This window comes from Primulina huaijiensis, chromosome 2 (genome assembly GCF_012295235.1).
Source record: "Primulina huaijiensis isolate GDHJ02 chromosome 2, ASM1229523v2, whole genome shotgun sequence".
Lineage (NCBI taxonomy): Eukaryota > Viridiplantae > Streptophyta > Magnoliopsida > Lamiales > Gesneriaceae > Primulina > Primulina huaijiensis.
The window spans coordinates 26,106,377-26,125,443 of NC_133307.1; the positions used below are offsets into that span (position 1 = coordinate 26,106,377).

A 19,067-nucleotide genomic window follows, 5' to 3' on the forward strand; every position below is an offset into this window, starting at 1 on the left:
TATTTATATATATATATATATATATATATGAGAAAATTGTTAATTTAAATTTATATATATTCCAACTGCTACAAATTATTCAATTTAATTATATGATATTTACATATTGACCTCTAAACAACAAGTTAAAGAAAAGAAGAAAAATTACTTGATGAGACGAAGATGGAGAAAATCAAACCAAATTTGCTTGAACACGTTGATGATGAGATCGTGATATTCATTAGAATTCAACAACAGATAGCAAGCAAGAAGCTCTTCCAAATCGCTGGAGGCTCTGATATTATTCTCCACGATCATCTCCACCATTGAATCCCTGAAATCTCTCCCAGGATCTTTTGAGGATTTCATCACAGCAAAACTTTCCGCCACGCTGCACCGTGAACCCGGACTTGAATTCGAACTCACGCTCTTACGGCCAAGATTAATCCGCCGGTTAGCGATTCGCGGAGAATTCGTGCGGAGTTTGACACCATGTGAGGTTGAATTAGGTGAATATCGTCGGATTGGATGAGTCGCACTACTTTTCTTGGGCTGATGATGATGATCTTTGGAACTATTGGACGTTAAAGTGTCTTCTTTGACAACCTTAACAGACAGGGACCCATACGCATTGTCCTCCGAAAATTCAGCTGAGGTTCTGTGAATCATGGTCGGGTCTTCTTTGCTCGTGATGATTGGAGGGAGAAGGTTCTGCTCTGAAACTGCGCCAAATTCATTCTGGAAGTGTCTCTTGTCGTTGCCGTTGGAAATTTCCATGTCGTTGTCAGCACTGCATTTACAGGAGTTCGACCAAGAAATCATGCCGTCAAATGTGTCGGGGGTCATCAGCCCACGGTCCGAGCCGTATTCGGGCAAGATGGAGTCGTCGTCCGAGGTGGAAGTTCGACTTAGAAGAGAATTTGAGTAGGCTTCCGGAAGCTTAGTCCATACTGATTCTATAGTTGCACGGCAGCTGCAACCGGCAGAAACCGACGAAGAAACTAGCCTCCGTGGCGATCGATTCCTCTTGGTGCTTCTTCTTCTTCTTCTGGATGACTTTCTCGGCGGTTCTACTGACAAGTTTTGGTTCTTGAGGTCCCTTGTAAAGTAATAGGATTTCCTTTGATCAGATTGGTGGGGTTGGGGCTCTGCAACTCCTGCGCTAGTTGATGATGATGACAAAGATGACGGTGGTGTGTGCTTTCTGTTTTGGATTTTGTGCTGGTTTTTTCTCGTTTTGTTCATCTCTTTGAGCTTGTAGAGCCAGGAATTTGGTATCAAGTCTGATAATTTGAACCTGTAATTACCCATAGCAAAAAAAAATGAAGTATGCTTTCTTTTCCAGATAAAAAAGGAACTCAATGAAATTTGAGAATGGAAGAAACTTTTGATTTTGCTCGAGAGTTGGTGAAGAATTGGTGAGAGAATAAATAGAGAAGCGGGACTTTTTGGGGTCCACGAATGAAGAAAAAAGTGTCCATACAAATTAAGCAAGCAAATTGCTGTCATTATTATCTGGATTTTAAGGCTTAAATCCGGTTTAAATCAAGATTTAATTCAACTAAGATTCAATAATTAAAAATGTTGGTGGATAAGTCAAAAAAATAAAGACTTGAAATGTATTTATTTAATAGATAATTGTATTGAACTAATAAATTTTAAATTTAATGAGAAGTTCTTCGAAAAAATCGAGTTCCGATTAAATTCGACAATTTTGAATACAAATTAAATATTTTTGGTGTGAATATATATTGTTATAACGAGAGACATTTCAAATGAAAGTATTTATTGATGGTACATGTACTACAAAATTTAAAGTCTATATATATATATAAATATCCACATCCAATTCTAAAAAAGAATTAAAGAATTTATGAACCAATTAGCCCAATCAATATCAGAGATGTCAATGAGGCGGGTATGGCTAAACCCAAGACCCGTCCCATGAAGAAAACTTTGACTCATTACCCGTCCCACCCCGGTTAAATATTTTTCGGACCCACCCCACCCCAAATACGAAATGGGGTCGGGTAGACCCGCGAGACCCGTTAGACCCGAATTTTTTTAAATGAAAATTGTAATCTTATTATCACATGACTGAATTATGAAACAAACAAGTCTCTAAATAAAACACAATAGAAAACTAATTCATGTCTTCGATCACACTTAATAATAACAAACAAAGTATTTTCACGACGTAATGAATTACATTAAAAAAAGTTACTAGCTCTCCAAAAAAAGTCTTGTCATCCCCAAAAATAACTCATCAGAACTTAAACAGATCAATGTAAAATCAGCGAGTAAGCAATATTTTAGACACATTCTTCATGATCATCTTCCTCTTCATCAAGAATGGTAGGACAAATTTGTAAATTACTTGAAGAATTACCTACAAAATTAAATAGAGAAAATACATTGAAAAAATAAAATTATAATTTAAAACCGTAAAAAATATAATTTAAAGAGATAAAGTATAGTAACAAAATTAAAATGAAAGTACAATAACAAAATAAAACTGTGATTTATTTACCTTCCACCTCATCCCACAACCATCTTCGCGAGCATATCAATTTATATCCACATATATGGGGAGGGTATTATAGGACCCATGACCCGCCCCATACCCAGATGGGTCTGAAAAATTAGACCAGAGACGCCCATGACCCATTTAGTATGCCCAAACCCGTCCCAAACGGGGTGGGTCCATTGTGGGTCTGGGTAAAACCCGGACCCATTGACATCCCTAATCAATATCTCAAAGGCCACAATATAATATCACAAGAGCTTACTCAAAATTACTTTGAAGTACCTAAAGTTCTGTATAGACACACAATTTAAAATATTTGCAATATTTTATAAGTAAAAAAACATTTAATATATGTTTGGATAAGATTTTTATTAAAATTTTATGAAAATAATTTTAAAAATGCGTTCTTCAATCACAGTTTTTTAAGAACAAATAAGTGATGGTTTTTGGTGTTTTTAAATTAAAACACAGGTCAAAATTGGTCAAACGTGTTTCATATTATAAACATGTCATTGCATTTCGAAATTCTATGTCTCAAATCTCCATACCCTAATTCTCACACCTGTTCTTCCGTTACTTTTCATCACCGCCGTTGTCGCCCCAAAACCCTGAAAAGTCACCACATTTATAAACGACAAATTGCAACATTCTATGGTTCGCCTCAGCTCGCTTGTGAAAAGCCTGTCTTGTTGGTTTATGATCTTTTGGACAACCTCCTCTCAATATGTAGTTGTAATGTGTCATGATTTGTCTCACATTACTCATGAAAGTCTGTTTTGTGGGTTTATAACCTTATGAACACCTTCATCTCAATAACTAATTTTTTAGTGTGAGTTCTACTCCAGAATTATAATAGTGATATCAGAGCGATCGTACCCTAGGGATGACCCTCATTCTGGTGGGGTGGGGTGGGGTGGAGTGTGATTTCCCGAGCCAAAATTCCTAGGACGGTACATGGTTCGTAATTCCAAAGGTGGAACATGATCCACAATATGAATGATTAATACCTCATAGATGGAAACTCCATCAATGAATGGGCTAAGAGGATCATGAATGAACTTATCTCACATCAGAATGAATGATATAAAAGATTTGATAGGCACTACTTATATTAAGAAGGTGCATTACATAAAAATCCAAAGTTAAACGTGCTAGACTTGGGGTCATTTTGAGATGGATGACCGTCTGAGAAGTTTCTTAGGTGCGTGTGAGTTCGAACATAAGCAAGTTGGAAAGACTCGTCTTGATACAGTGGGGACATTCGTTGAATCTAAGCCGATACAGTTGATATCAGAGCCTAACCTCTAATAGTATAGTGTAGTTCGAGGACGAACCAAGCGGAAGCTAGTGGGCATATGACACCCGGAGCCAAAATTCCTATGAAAGACAAATGGTTGGCAAACTCACATAAAACAAGCTGAATTTAAACTCTGGCACAAACAGAACATCGTGAAGAATGATATTGTCATCCATCTTGACATCTCCACATAGTTTGACATCAATATACGCACGTTTTGGCAGTGTCACTATCAGAGTATCCCTAGCATTTGAAAATATATGCCTTGAAGCTCCTGAGTCCACTATCCAGCACGACGAAGAGATAAAGGAATGAGGTGCAGAAATGGAAAAACATGTACATGTAGAAGGAGAATGACCAGATTCATCTTGAGATTGTTCATGACGGACAAATGGTTGGCAAACATAGTCATCAGTTGACTGTATTGGCTCTTGTCCAAACTCTGAAAGAAATTTTCATTGGTGTTGTTGACAGCTGTGTCGATTTTAGTATGATTCTCGGATGAATCTGGTTGAGCGGAGACTTGATTTATTGGGGCAGGGTGATTTGGAGGCCGGGGCTTTGACTTGAAGCCAAGGGGATAGCCATGAAGTTTGTAACAATTATCCATGGTATGTCCATGAATGTTGAAAGTAGGGCAGAAAAGACTCTCTTTCTGGTGATTCATGGAGTTGAATCGAGGTTTGTTGGCAAAGAATCGGTAATGGTTACCTTTGGCTGCATCAGTGGAAAATTTGTTGCATTCACCCTTGATTCCATGGGCCATTCCATCAGGTGAATATGTAGGAACACTTAGCGAACCGATTTGTTAGTTGCCTTTCTTCTTGAATTATCATAGAGAAAACTTTGTTAATTGAATGCAGAGGATCAATTAGGAGAATTTGGCTTCTGACTTGGGAAAAGGATTCAATCAGGCCCATAAAAAAAGTAAGAACGTAATTCATTTGATGATGCGATTCAAGTTTCTTAACTCCCTCACAAGTCACAACAGCTTCCACAAACACATTGAGGTCTAAAATTTTTAATTCTTCCCAAATAGTTTTAAGCTTCGTAAGATATAAGCTTACAGAAGTTTGGCCTTGACGGTGATTTATCAATTCAAGCCTCAGTTGGAATATCTACGGGCCATTACTTTGCTGAAATCGATCTTGGATGCTTTCGAGAGAGATTTTTTCGAAAGAGATTTTTTCCAACTGAGACCTTACTATACATGATGCTATCGAGAGAGATTTTTCCAACTGAGACCTCACTGTACAGATGCCCAGTAACTTGTTTTGCCCATCCTTGCAGAAAAATCTATTACATGTTAAATTGCTAAGTCAAATATGGGTGAGAAATCAGTTTTAAACTTGTTTGACGATATGTTTTCCTCTAGTTTCTGTTCACCGATCATGGATAACTTATTCCTTAGGCACTTCAGATGTGTTTGTCAATAAATCCTTATTGTCTTAAACTCTTAGTCTTCTGGTGGCAAGCAAGTTTATTTGATATTGATGGTTTTAACTTTCAACTCGGTTATCTTTAAACTTCATTGCTTTAATTCCATAATGTCATTTTCCCATATTAATATCGTTTTTTTTTGTTTTGCATATAATTTGGTGGATGAGTTTAAAAAAATTGCTCTCTTGTTGGTAATTCTATGTTCGATGTCATTTATTAGTGCCTTCTCTTGCCGTTTTTCAGTTTTGGCTTTCACTGCAGTCTTAGGATCGATGCCTATAAGATTTGATCAACTCGCTTCACAATTTCATTTGTTTCTACAACATTTTTTCTTAGGATCGTCTTATCTTAATACCTTTTTTGCAGGGTAATCTCATCGAAGACCCTCGTACAACCTCGTGCACCACGCCAATCCATGCCCTGATCTATTTGCAGAGTAAGTCTTAGGATCGCTGTCCATGAGAAAGTTGAGGGAGATTAGGGGGTTCGACAATGCATGTGAAATTTTCACTTAGGTTTCACAAACAAGAAACTTATCAAGGGCGAAGAGGAGGGATTCTTGAAAGGATGAATAGGTTTTTGTGTCTCATACTTCTAAATTAGATATAAACCTTCAACTTTTTCTAAAGAAATTTTAAAGCATTTTTTAGTTGTTACATTTACCATGTTCAATATTTGTATACCAATCGATTAATAGAGTACCATTCATCACAAATTATTCAAAAATGCCATCAAATAACCAATTACAAACTAATTACAACCAACTACTAATAAGTAGACATACACCCACATAAATGAGACTAAAACCCAATATCTCTTCCAAAAATGAGAATATTAAGGCGCATCCTCCTTGTCAAACGGCCAAGATATCTTTGTGGGGAATTATAATCTTTTAAGGTGATCTTGTTTCCTAATTCTCCAAATTCTTTTTGCACAATTTGTCTTCTCTTCCTGTTCGAGTAGTCCATCAAATTATGCACTACGGAATTATCATTTGTCTCACTAGTGATTTCCTAACTTCTTGATATATATACACTTGAGCAATTCCGAGCTGGCCTGACTTTCAGATTCTCATGACTTAAAAAATTTAGGGATATTTTTTTCTCCAACCGATCAATACTCGACTGTTGAACTTGATCCATGTTGTTTAGAATTTCTTGCCCTCCATATCACAAAATATAAAATACTCATGCCCAACCAAAACCATCTAAACTAGAAACATAAGAAAACTTCGAAAATATCAGCAAAGAGTTCCCATTTCGTTCTCTGATGAGGATCTGAACTATGGCATTACTCCTTTTATTCGGGTTTGTTTTGTTGTACTAATGCAATTTCAATGGAGGAGCATTTACGGGCAAAGAAGCAACTTTTGATTGTCTGATTACATTATGAATTATGATAGCAACTTGAAGTTGGTTTACACTGCTGGATTCAAAACAATGACAAATTCAATAAAGAATTTCATTTGGGAAATGAATTTGAAAGAAATAATGAATGTTTCAATCTAAAACTAATTTTTTTTTTTTTTTAAAAAAAGGAAAAGTACAGTGAAATTTTATGCTGGCACCACTATCCTTGTTAAATTCGTATCCACAGTTGTAGAGTGCTGTTGATTGTTGAGTTGCTCTCCGACCAGTCCAGCCGCCCACCGCCGTAGAATCCTCAACAAAGTAGCTGCCTTTCTTCTTCCTCGCCCCGTTCCACTCCCCATAATTTCCCAAACAACCCTCTCTATTCCCGAAATGGCCGCCACCTCCGCCACCATCTCTGACCCCCCTCTCCTGCAAATAATCACAAGTGTAGCCACAGCATTTTCTATGGCTCTATCTGACCCTTCTCTCAACACTGTCGTCAACCTTTTCACCAAGTTCCCACGGTAAGCCGTGGCCACCGCCAGCAATCCGCCCCTTTTCATCACCACCTCCAGCACTGCCACCGCCGTTTCCAACAGCGACTCCGGCTGCTCTCCTCCCATTATATCCACCACTCCTCCCTCAATCAACTTGCCGACCGCCTCCCTATCTGCCGCCAAATTCAAGATAGCCATCATGGCATCCCTCTTAGGAGAAGTCGGGCCCAATCTGGCCAAATCGAGCAGGGCCTTCACAACCCTTGTCTTCTTCCCCAGCTTCTTCCGATGCGCATGCACGCCAGTCAAGCTGAAAATAGTTGCCGCCGCATTCCCCTTGGCCTCCCATGTGGCACCAGACCTCAACACCTCTATCACACCGTTGAGGAGTCCGTCGGTCTCCATGATCCTCGTTTTGTTCGCCTCCAGTATAGAGAGGTTCAGAATCGTAGTAACGGCGTTGACTTGCAGGTTAGGATGCTCCGAGCCCAACAACAAGACCAGCAGAGGGAGGGCTCCAGCTTCGGCAATGCATGCCCGACTATCCGAGTCGGTCTTGGCCAATACACGCAACTCGTGAACCACGCGATTGATTGACTCCGTCGTCTGTGACGCCGTTAAGTTGTTGACCAGAAAGGAAACAGTCATCTTAACAGCCTCCAACGCGGTTTTGTTGAGGAAGACGCCGTTAGGCGTGGCGTTGATATTCTCTGTTGACTCAAACGGGATCCTCTGGTCCCGGCACCACATCGCTATCAAATTCTTCAAAGCTAAATTGGGGATGAGCTGGGTGTGGGTGAGGGTCTGACCTGTCTTCGGACACGTGTCGTGTCCTGATTCGATCCACTGGCATATCGAGGCCCTATCGTAAGTCTGCCCTGTGGACACCACCACCGGATCCCTCATCAAATCCAGAGAGATCGGGCACCTGAAATCCGCCGGGATATTCACCTCGCCCGTGGCCTGCCGCAGCATCCGGCTGTTTCTCGGCGTCGAGGCGCCGTACAAGACGCACTTTGCGTAGCGTACGAGTCCTATCAACGCGATAACGTCCGCCTTTGACTTGTCGTCCTTTTGGTTCTGAACTTCATCCTCGAGGTTCTCGATTTCGTTGCTGCAACTTGTGGAGTCGTTCAAGTCCAATGCTTTGAAAATCTCGGAGAGGTTTCGATAATCCGGAACGATCTCTTTTTTGATATTTTCCAGCATTTTCAGAACCTCGGCTCTAAGATCTTCAGCGCCACAATCCACACAATCTGCTGCTTGATCTGAACACTGCTTTATGATCAAATCGAGCAATTCTTGGACATCCTCGTTCAATTTCATCTCTTTGGAAGGGAAAATATCGAGAAGCGTGGAGAATTCAGCTATCAATTGATGAAATGAAATGGATATGGAGTGAATTTGCGTCAGCAGCCACATCTTGCTACAGCTGGAGCAATCCTCGACCAATATTTTCATCCGTTGCAGAACGATATACAATTCCTCGAAGCACAAAGCAGCAGAAGGAGAAATAATATTTACCTGAGTAGAAACAAGGTCCTCAAAAACGACGGAAATGAGTCTAGATTTTCTGATAACAGAGGCGGAGCTTGTGTTGAGGAGGACGTTGAGGGGCTGGAGAGATGAGACTTCCTGAGAGAGAAGAAAGAGCGAGCGGAGAAGCTTCTGATCAGAATAACCGGGCGAGACGAACGCGCCAGCCGAGGGCCGCCGTTTTCTGGCCGGGAAGTTATCCTGCGACACCGCCATCCGCGACTGATAGGGAAATGAACGAATTTACAAAAGAGAACAGAAAGAATTGGGAAGCAAAAGAGTTGATTCTCTTGTAAGCGAAAGAAATGGTAAGAATCAAACGAATGAGCTGTCAACAATTTTTTTTAATAAAAACATATGTTTGGATGCCTTTTCCTCTATTAATTGATTACTAATTACAAATATAACTAATTGATTGAGTAAACTATTGATANGATTAATAAAGGTTGAGAAATTCTCGTTGCTTGAACAAAATATTTAAGGTTGCATTCGAAAGAAATAATTTGAAATGTGAATTTAAAATCTAAAAATTTTAAATTTATTTACATTGAATGAAAGTTAAAAATAAAATAAAATGATGATTATGAAATAAATTTTTCTAATCCAACCACAACATAAAATGATTCAAAATATAAATAATCTAGATTTGAAATTCATTATCAATTATATTTAATCAAAAAAATTAATTGATTTATTATTATAAATTTGAAACCGAGTAGCCGGCGGTTTAATTAGGCACAATAGAAAAACCGACAAATGAAATAATTGTTTCTTATTTTTGACCGCGTTTGGGTTTGGGATATGTTGGATGAGTTGGCAGTGGGGTATATATGGTGGTGAATGGTCTGTTTCTCGCACTTTACCAAATAATTATTAGCAATTTGGATAATACTCATCATGGCCTTATACAACAAATATGACGCAATTATTCACCAACATATAATTTTCAATTCATTTAATTTTTTAAAAAATATTATAAATTCTTAGTCGTTATTATGATAATCTTTTATAATAAAAATATATGGATAAGGATAAAGAAATAGTTTAGAAACTTTAAAAAGTGGATGAGATTATATATATTTATACAATAGCGATAATTTATTATAATTTGTTTGTTTTTTTCTTTTTTATCGAATGAAGAGATTATTTCGTAAAAAAATCAGAAATATTACTTTTTAAAGTTGATAGAGTACCTTAGTACGTGATGAGTGTACATAAATTTCAATTTTGATTTAAACTATATGATTTTTTTTATCTAGTAAATAAATTTGTGTGTGAAATATAATGCTATCATATTTTCTTTTATTTAAAAATAACAATATTAGTGGTATATTTTTGGGAAGAAAACAAGATATTGCAGAATTAGTTAATTCTATATTAAAAATCTTTATAATACAAATAATAATAATAATAATAATAATAATAATAATAATAATAATAATAATAATAATAATATAGTGTAGATGTATATTTATATATATTATGAATTATTTTTATATTTGCAACTATTAAAATCAATGAAAATAATATTAACATTAATCTGTGATGATTAGTGGAAGATAAAATAACAATTAAACATTTGATTAAGTCTAATTTGGGTGGCGGCACCACGTTTTGGAACAATGAAACCGAGTTAGAAAGTTTCTACGGGCTGCTACGTCAACTGGTTAGCCTAATATTATATTCATAACGTGATTTTCAGCAGTTCTCACATGGATGACACGCACAACGTAAATATTATATTATATTACTGTACTGGTAATTAAAGTTAAACACCTTACAATAATTAATTTTCCAGTATCATATATATTTAATTTAAAAAATAAATGAACTATATTACAAATTTATTTAAATATCTTTTAATTTTTGTAATCAATTTTCTATCCAAATTAAACTACCATGCCTGGCTATTTTCAATTTCACAAACAAATAAAAATTGATCCAAATCTTTATGCTTCGAGTTTATCGTTAATTTTTTTAACATGCAACATGTGGCATTGATCGCTATTATTATGCTAAATATGCTTTTTGTGATTTTTTTCTATGTTACAAAAAAAATTCAGTTAATTACATCGATATCCATGATGAAAAAGAAGAATATTTGTCACAAATAGAAAAATACAGATTGAAATTCGATTTTAATAACATAGATTATCAAAATTACAATGATATTGACTTGTAAACGAACGCATGATTCTATTCGGCAATCCTTCTGTCTGATATTAATGCACTTTTCATCAATTGTATGCCCGATTTAGTCGAGATATTAAATTTTGTATGAAAATTATTTATTATATGAAGCATTTTGGGCACATATATATTAAGAAACCGGCAAGAAGATTAATTATCGATCGATAGATGGCAAAGCCAACAGTGGACAATATTTATTTTTGGATGTTCAAGGGTTTGTTGCAACTGCTTCCATAAATAACCCGCAACACGCTGCCCCTTTGACATTCATTTCAAACAAAATTACTTCTGACTTTATGTGCGTATATGTATGTATATTTATATTAAATTAAAAAAATTACTTCTGACTTTATGACATAACCTCTATTCTGGTTAGGGGATATATGTCAGATTCAATCCTTCGCCCAATATATAAAGAAAAATTATCTAATTATGTATTTTGTTATATGTTTCTCAATAAGAAATATGATCTAATTTTATATTTTGTTATTGATACATATATGTATGTAAAGAAAGCAAAGGCAATCCTAAAAATTATTCAATATTACGGGCTTTTGCTTTCTCCAATTAGTAACAAACAAATGGACCCTTAGATGGCCTTTTCTGCTGCCAATCACATTTCATGCCTCTTTTGGGCCATTCGCTTCTTCAATATTACTAGGTATCGTGACCTCAATTTTTTAGGTATTTGTCCAAGTTTACAGCTAATGTAAAACAATCAGTACAGTAACTATCTTTAGAAATATTGATATGAGAAATAGATATGGATCACCCAATATGATTTCATACACACAGAAGGAGATTTTCCCAACAAGAACAATTTTTGTGCCAAAAACTATCACCAAAAACAATACAGTTTTGACTTCATATCAATCCCACATAAGCAGCACTTAGTAATAATTTCAAAACCATAGCATTATCACAAACGTGGAACAGTAACAGAAAAATAAAACAAAACCAGCATCACAAACCCACAGCAATCAATCAAGCAAATAAACACATTCCAAAAACTCCAACAAAATAAGTAAAAAGCACAACGTCAATCCCCAGCCAATCACAGCCCATTCATCAGCGCCAAACCTCACAAACTATTGCGTCGATCCAAAAAAACTACAACCATCACGTCGATCGCGAAAAAACCTTTCTTCCTCTACGTTCTTCTGTGATTTTTCCTTTCAAAAAAATTTTTTGCTATATTTTTTTAAAGAGAGGGAAATATAAGGTAGCCTTACATAGAATGTTCTGCAATCAAATGAGCAAACAATATTAAATTCATTTAACGATGAAACTGGATAGTTTTACATATGATATATAAGGTTCTTTCTAGGACCTGTTCCCTAACTATGAAAAATACAATGAATATTTTCTATGGTTGTGCAAAGATGATCTTCGAAGAAAAAATATGCAAAAACACAAAAGAGAAGTTTGTTCAACAATCCAAAAACACCACCACCTCATAAATTTTCAAAAAGCATAAAATTTTTGCATCTAAATTCAAATAGTATCCCAATATACTTTAATAATCAAAATCTCATTTGAAATCCAGCCTGATGGTCAATTCTGATATTGTCATATAGCTTTAATTCAACTCACTATCACAGAAAAATTATGCTAATTCATTAAGTTTCAATATCTTTTGTTTAAATAAATATCAACACATAACACAAAAAACAGAGGAGATGATAAAGTAGTAAAGCTTTCAAGTTAATAGGAATTATAAATAGCTCAGCTCCAAGAAATAGATTCAAAATTGAAAAGAGACCTAAAAAATATTACAAAAACCCCATAGATATTAACTGTGTGGACCTTGACAAATATGCTTATTAGATTTCATCGTCATATTTGCAAAAGTAATGAACTAAGGATTGATCTCTATGCTAATAGTTGCAACCACGCCACAAATGACTAAACATTCAATCCCAACACCACAATCTCATATGACCAAAAAAAATCGGTTGTCGCGGGCTTCGGCACACACCATTTCTTCCCTGCTGCTAGCGCTGGTGTAGGAACATGCTGCATCCATCATAATATTCATTCATATCAATACATCATTGTTGTTTTATTTTAAACTTATTTTACTACATCTATGACTTTTTCTTCTTGTATATAATAGAATTTACTTTTTTTATTAGAATAAAAAAAGTGCAATTACATAATTAAAGCTCAGGCATAAAAGTGGGAGACTTAAAATTTGAACATAAGAAGTATAAACAAAGCATAATAAAGAAAAAAGCATGTGGAAAGGCAGAAGTATGCTGGAAGACAGAATATTTCGAAATAAGATGAACATACGAATAAAAATAAGCGAATGGGTAAAAATTTCAATATACAGAACATGCACCTTTATGCTTAACTGATAATATAACTGTAAATTCATGTGCTAAGTTTTTCTTTTCTTTTCATTATCTTCGAAAATTGTAAATTCTAACGTTCATATACATTTTTTAAAATAAATTAGATAAAATTTAGATGCTTTATATTCTTAAACATAAACCAAATGATATAAATAATAGAAGTTATGATAAATAAAATAAAAGGGGTGAGTTTTTATTATTTTTTTTCCGTGACAATTGGAGACATAAATGCCCACCAAAGCACTTTTTAATAATCAATGGCGTCCCTCTCCCAGAATTGTACTGCCTCACAAGACCTCCATTGTACGACGCCGCATTCTCGACAGAGCATTTGGGCTGCTCAAACGTCTCCCCCTGCGACGCCCACCCCGTCTCACCGGCTACAATGTCGACATCTCCGTAACCCAGTCTCCTCATTGACATGTACACAGCGGCCAATAACAAATCGAACATGTTTCCGTAGGTTCTTTGGGAGTATTTGTCATAATATCCTTTGTTTGGTCGGAACAAAGCAAAATCTGCCTTCTTAAGGCTATATCCAAAGTATGGGTATGGGTTCACCATGAAAGGAGACTTCGATTCAAGGAGGAACTGGAGCATTGGAGCGAGTACCCCGACGTCCCAGCCGGGTCGGAACCTGCCCAGGCTCGTTGGTTCGGATCGTTTGAGGATTCCGAGAGAATGAGCTGTCGTCACCGTGATGTCTTTGATCCCTGAGAGGAGAAGAGCTTTGTGGACGCTTCTCATGGCCGATACAAGGTTGTCGATAAGGTTATGTGGGCCCCGGTGGAGGATTTTGTTGCCAACGATCTTCGTTTGCGGGTAGAATGGCTTGAAGTTTTCAGCCACCCAGCGGCGGGCGTAGCGGACGTTGGTTAGACTGGGGATCTCGCCGTTAGGCACGGTGACGACGACGAGTATCCCCGTGTCGACGAAAGCCCGTAGGATGTCTGGGTTGACACTTGTCTTTGAGGAATGCGGCGACTTGAACAAGCGGAGGGAGGTTGTCCCCGAGGGTGCCGTAGTTAACGCCTATGCAGTCCACGGCGGTGATGTGGAGGAGGGCGACGAAGACAACGGCGGCGGAAGGTTGTTGAGAATGACGAAGGAAAAGAGAGAACCGGTTATAGATAAGCAACCATCACTTGGCAGCACACACTTTTTTTTGTTGCAGAGCCCAGAACATCACACGTGTATTTTCTATGACCGAACACCGGACCAAAACATGCCCATTTTAACTTTTTTGTGCTTTCATATATGTAGATATTCTGAGTTCAGTTTTAATTTTTATCAGTGTAACAAATATAAACAAGCCTTTGTAATTAGTAGAGGAAAATTGAAATTATTTTGTAATTTTATTATATATACACACAACAAAATTTTGTTTAAAATATATAATGAGGTTAAAGTCAATTTTTTTATTTAAGATTAATAGAAGTTGTTAAAAAAGAATGGTTATTGTGGGGAAAAAATGGGGATGTCACGAGAGACCAAAGGTAATTATTGAAGCACAACTCGATTTAATTAACAGTGGAATATATTTTATTTCATTATAAATTAAAATAGCTCTTAAAAAAATTATAGGATCAAGTAAAAAAAATATATGTTCTGAATGTCTTTTCAAAATTCAATATTAACAAGATACGTGTATATAATATTTGATTAAATAATTTTTTTTTAAAAATGTATATTAATTGTGGATGCTACGCATCGAAGCTAATAGCCCCGTCTCAACGTCACTCACTGCCTTTTGGTAGAGATTAAATGCCACTAAACATTCTAACCCAATCAAATATTTATATTTTAATTAATGTTTCGAAATCAATGTTGATGACTCATCAATTTCTCCAAAGTGCATATTTATATATTCACATATCAATTCATGTAAAAAAAAAAAAAAAGTGATGAATCGACGACAAAAAATTTTTATCGCTTAGTACACCTTTGCACTTATGAATTATATATTTAGTTATTCGTGTGATTAGATGTGCAGATAAATGAGGATTATGTTATTAAAATTGAGTCGTTTATAATAAAAAATTAGGTATCATGATATACATATACAATTAATGATGTAGCGTGTAAAAAAAACTAAACATATTAATATTGAATGAAGAATAAAAGTAAAAGTTGGATTCATCGACTAATTTTATTCAAGAAAATGCTGAGTTTGGATTTGTGTATTTAGTCATTATAATAATAGAGTTGAGGTAATTACCATAGATGGTTTATTATTAAACAAATAAATGGTGTTGGGATACGGAAATGCTAGCAATCTTGATTTTTGTGATATAAAAATTTTTTGTTGTGTTTCTAACCTATTCACTCAATTGTGTAAGTGCAATATGTCAAGTTGAGAGATTTGACAAGCCGGAACTCAAAAAGTCTAGATGAAAATCTGACGAGATGAAGTATTTCAAAGATATATCTTAGATTGATAACATAATAGAACAATTAAGCATGTGTTGAAAACATACGATAATGATTTACAAATAACAAGAAATTAATTTTTGTGATCCGATCTTCTCGATCTTGGCTAACATATATCGCTCTTAGAGATTATATATACATTTTGAAGATCAAATTGAAGCTTTTGAATGGAATTCAAAGTATGTGCAGCCTACTTGGTTTTAGGATATTTTCCTCTAAAATAACACACGCATTGAATGGTGTGATGTGATCGTCCACCGGTTAGAACTAAATTCATAAGGTTTCAAAAATTATATTCTCAAATATCTTAATTAAAATCATGAATTTAATTGGTGAACGATGCACGAGACCTGCATATTCATGTATTTCATACCTAACAGTAGGTTGCGGCCGATAGTTCTGGGTAATGGGCAACAATTTTATTATAGAATATTGTATGGTTCTGATTCTTCAAATCGGATTATGTGGTACACCTTCTTCTTATTTAATTGCTGATTGAAGTTTTTCCAAAGAAGCAATGACGTTTTATTCAAGTAAACTGGCATGGGTATTAATTTGAAAGTAATATATATATATATATATATATATATATAAACATGCATGTGTGGATATTTACTTCCCACCCATCTCAATCGGTTTTAAATGCAGATTCTGTGGAGACAGCAACACAGGCGTTACTCATATATAACAAATGAAGTAATTTTTACAGTTTATTCAAATTTGTTCATTCGATACATGGCTATTTCAAGTGCATGGCTCGAGTGAAGATTTGAGCTACCGAGCTCGATCAAATCAAGCTAAATCGAGTTTTTATTGAGTCTCTTACGAGTAGTTTGACTTGTTTCCACCTTTGTGGACACATGCGTTAAGCTCTGCTACAAAACATATTTAAAAAAAAAGGGTTTGTGTGTGTATCAATTAATGTTTTCCTTCCAAGTGTACGTAGTTACATCAGGCGTATAAATATACTCATATTGAAACACCGAGCTTTGGGAAATACAAAGTAATTAGCAAGCCTGTCAACATTTGTCCAACAGATATATATTTTTCATAGGGTCGGTTGCTGCACATGCTTGTTCCCATATTGTTCCTATTCGAAATAATGTGAACTTTAAATGGGAATTAAATATACAATTATATAATCGTAATGTAATTCTTCTAATATTATTGAAAATGCAGCATATGTGTAGCTCCAAACGTAAGAGAACTTAATATGCAGCGTTAAGACAAAAACAAAAAGGGAATTCATATTGTAAGTTTAAGTTTTTTTTTTTTTTTTTAAAAAAAAGAGGCTTGTCCTGAAGGAATAATAAATTCAAAATGCTTAGATTTAAATTATTTGTATCTACCTATTAAGAATTTTAGTTTATACTATATCTAATCTACATATATAAAAGTTGTTTTTCATTTTTTATTTCTATGAAATTTTTTTTGCCTTGTAATACATTTACCCACTCTGTAAATCTATTTTACATATAGCATACTAATATTTGTTTTTTTCCTTACCATGAGAGTAAAGATGATTCTATTCATATCTTTTATTTTTTTTAATTAGCCTCTTGTTACACTGTTCTTCAAAAAATAAAGTGGCAAGACTAATAAATATATCACCTAAGCTCTTAAATATGAAGCAAAGAAATCCTCAAACATCTTTTAGTAATATTTACTTTAAGTATTCTCATCAATTGTTCAATTATCATATAACCGTTAATACTCTAAAATAGTAAAAAAATTAGGCTTAACAGATTAATAAATCCATTAACATAATCAATACCAAATATCCAATAACCTCCTGAAAAAGTTCTCATCTGATAGTAAAATCCTTATACAAACATAAAAAAATATCTTTCATTTATTAATGGAAAAAAAACCAAATGATGCATAACAAACATGGGAAAATACCTCAAAAATTGAGGTTATCAAAACTAGTATATATATATATATATATGAATTTAATTGGAAGCAAAATAAAATGGGCAACAACTTGTATTTTATGCATATGATTTTGTCGAAGTGTGAAAACTCTGCCTTTTGTTTTACTTGAGAAGAGAAATTTCGTGGAAACCACATCAATTGCCTGATGTGGACCAATGGATCTGGATTGCGCAAATAAACACCAGAATCCATTACAATANTCCTTATGGCATTTGATAATTCACGAAGATTTTTGTAAGAATATAAAGCATGGAGATTTAATAACAAAGAAATGGCTGAAAAAATTTATCGCTAAATGAAGCAAAATATTTAGAATCTTGCAAAAACAAACAAGAAGATTTGATGAGAAATTTGAGTTTAATGTGGGCATTTAAGGTTTTCAAGATATAGTTTAAATGACGACAATTTCTAAGTTTTAAAGTCAAAAAGACCTGATTTATATAACGTGAGAGAACCAACGTATATTTCGGGATTAGGAATTGAGTATACATTGTTCGAATTTCAAGATAAGATTTTGTATTAAGAGTTGAACTGATTTTATATATTATCCGTGAGATGAAAGTAAGTTCCAGGTTAGCAAAGGGATTTTAAGCAAGATAGAATTGAAGACAAATAGTGATATATATATCAGAAAACTAAGAATACTTTATGCATACCGACCGAGTTGAGTTGTTAGTTGTGAAAGATAAGCAAACTATTATTATTGATATTGAGAATCTTTTTTTAAATCTGGGCGTGGATGTTTCATTTGGAGTTGGACGATATGATCGACTTTGTATAACAAATTTAAGCGACAAATCTGTTTTCTTAAACAATAGATTTCTTAATTCTCACCTTTCCCACGTTTGGTCAAATCGATTATTTATTTGTAAGTTGGAGTACAGAGTTTTGATTCTTTTAATTTTTATATGTCTTAATAACATAAACATGTAAATTTTAATAATAAACACATAAATTTTCATCATCGTTGTTGTGTAAAAAGTTATTTTTAAATCACAAATAAATCTTTTGGTGGTCTTTAAGTTTTTTTTTAAAGTATATTTATTTAATATTATTTCCAAAACATTCCTAATTCGGTCAATAATATGAAAAATTTCCAAAATAAATTTTTAATAAAAATTCTAAAAATCATGTTGTGTTTATATATAAGCTAAATAAGAAACCACCGCCGAATTTTTTACAGGAACATTTTTTATCCTCTGGGGTTCATATTTTAATACCTTAATCCATACGATTTAGTATCATTTCAGTAATTAAAATTTTGGCATCATATATCAGAATAATGATTGAGGAAAACGAGCAATACGACGTTGCTTTGGAAACAATCCCCTAACAAATTAAAATAGTGATTTATAGATATTTTCTGTAATTTTATCTTATCCTACGCCTCTTTCTTATCTCTAACCTCTCTGTTCAATCTCTTTTAATTATCTTATCACACATATTATCTCTCCTAATCCGGTCAATAAATTTTTTTGGGTCAAAATTACATTTTTTAAAAAATAATTCTATATCATATTGTGTTTA

At 34.6% G+C, this 19,067-nt stretch overlaps 2 protein-coding genes and 1 pseudogene across 2 annotated transcripts; all 3 read right to left on the bottom strand.

Annotated features, from left to right (window-relative positions):
• Window positions 1-39: 39 nt before the first annotated feature.
• Window positions 40-1,456, bottom strand: LOC140960764 (transcription repressor OFP2-like). Its single transcript, XM_073419036.1, has one exon. It carries the CDS (start codon window positions 1,288-1,290, stop codon window positions 145-147), a length of 1,146 nt encoding a protein of 381 aa, XP_073275137.1. The 5' UTR covers window positions 1,291-1,456; the 3' UTR covers window positions 40-144.
• Window positions 1,457-6,590: 5,134 nt separating this feature from the next.
• LOC140971044 (U-box domain-containing protein 16) lies at window positions 6,591-9,012 on the bottom strand. The gene has a single exon (XM_073433095.1). The coding sequence runs from the start codon at window positions 8,842-8,844 to the stop codon at window positions 6,799-6,801; it is 2,046 nt and encodes a 681-aa protein (XP_073289196.1). The 5' UTR covers window positions 8,845-9,012; the 3' UTR covers window positions 6,591-6,798.
• Window positions 9,013-12,751: 3,739 nt separating this feature from the next.
• LOC140957931 (glucan endo-1,3-beta-glucosidase-like) lies at window positions 12,752-14,304 on the bottom strand (annotated as a pseudogene).
• Window positions 14,305-19,067: the final 4,763 nt, after the last annotated feature.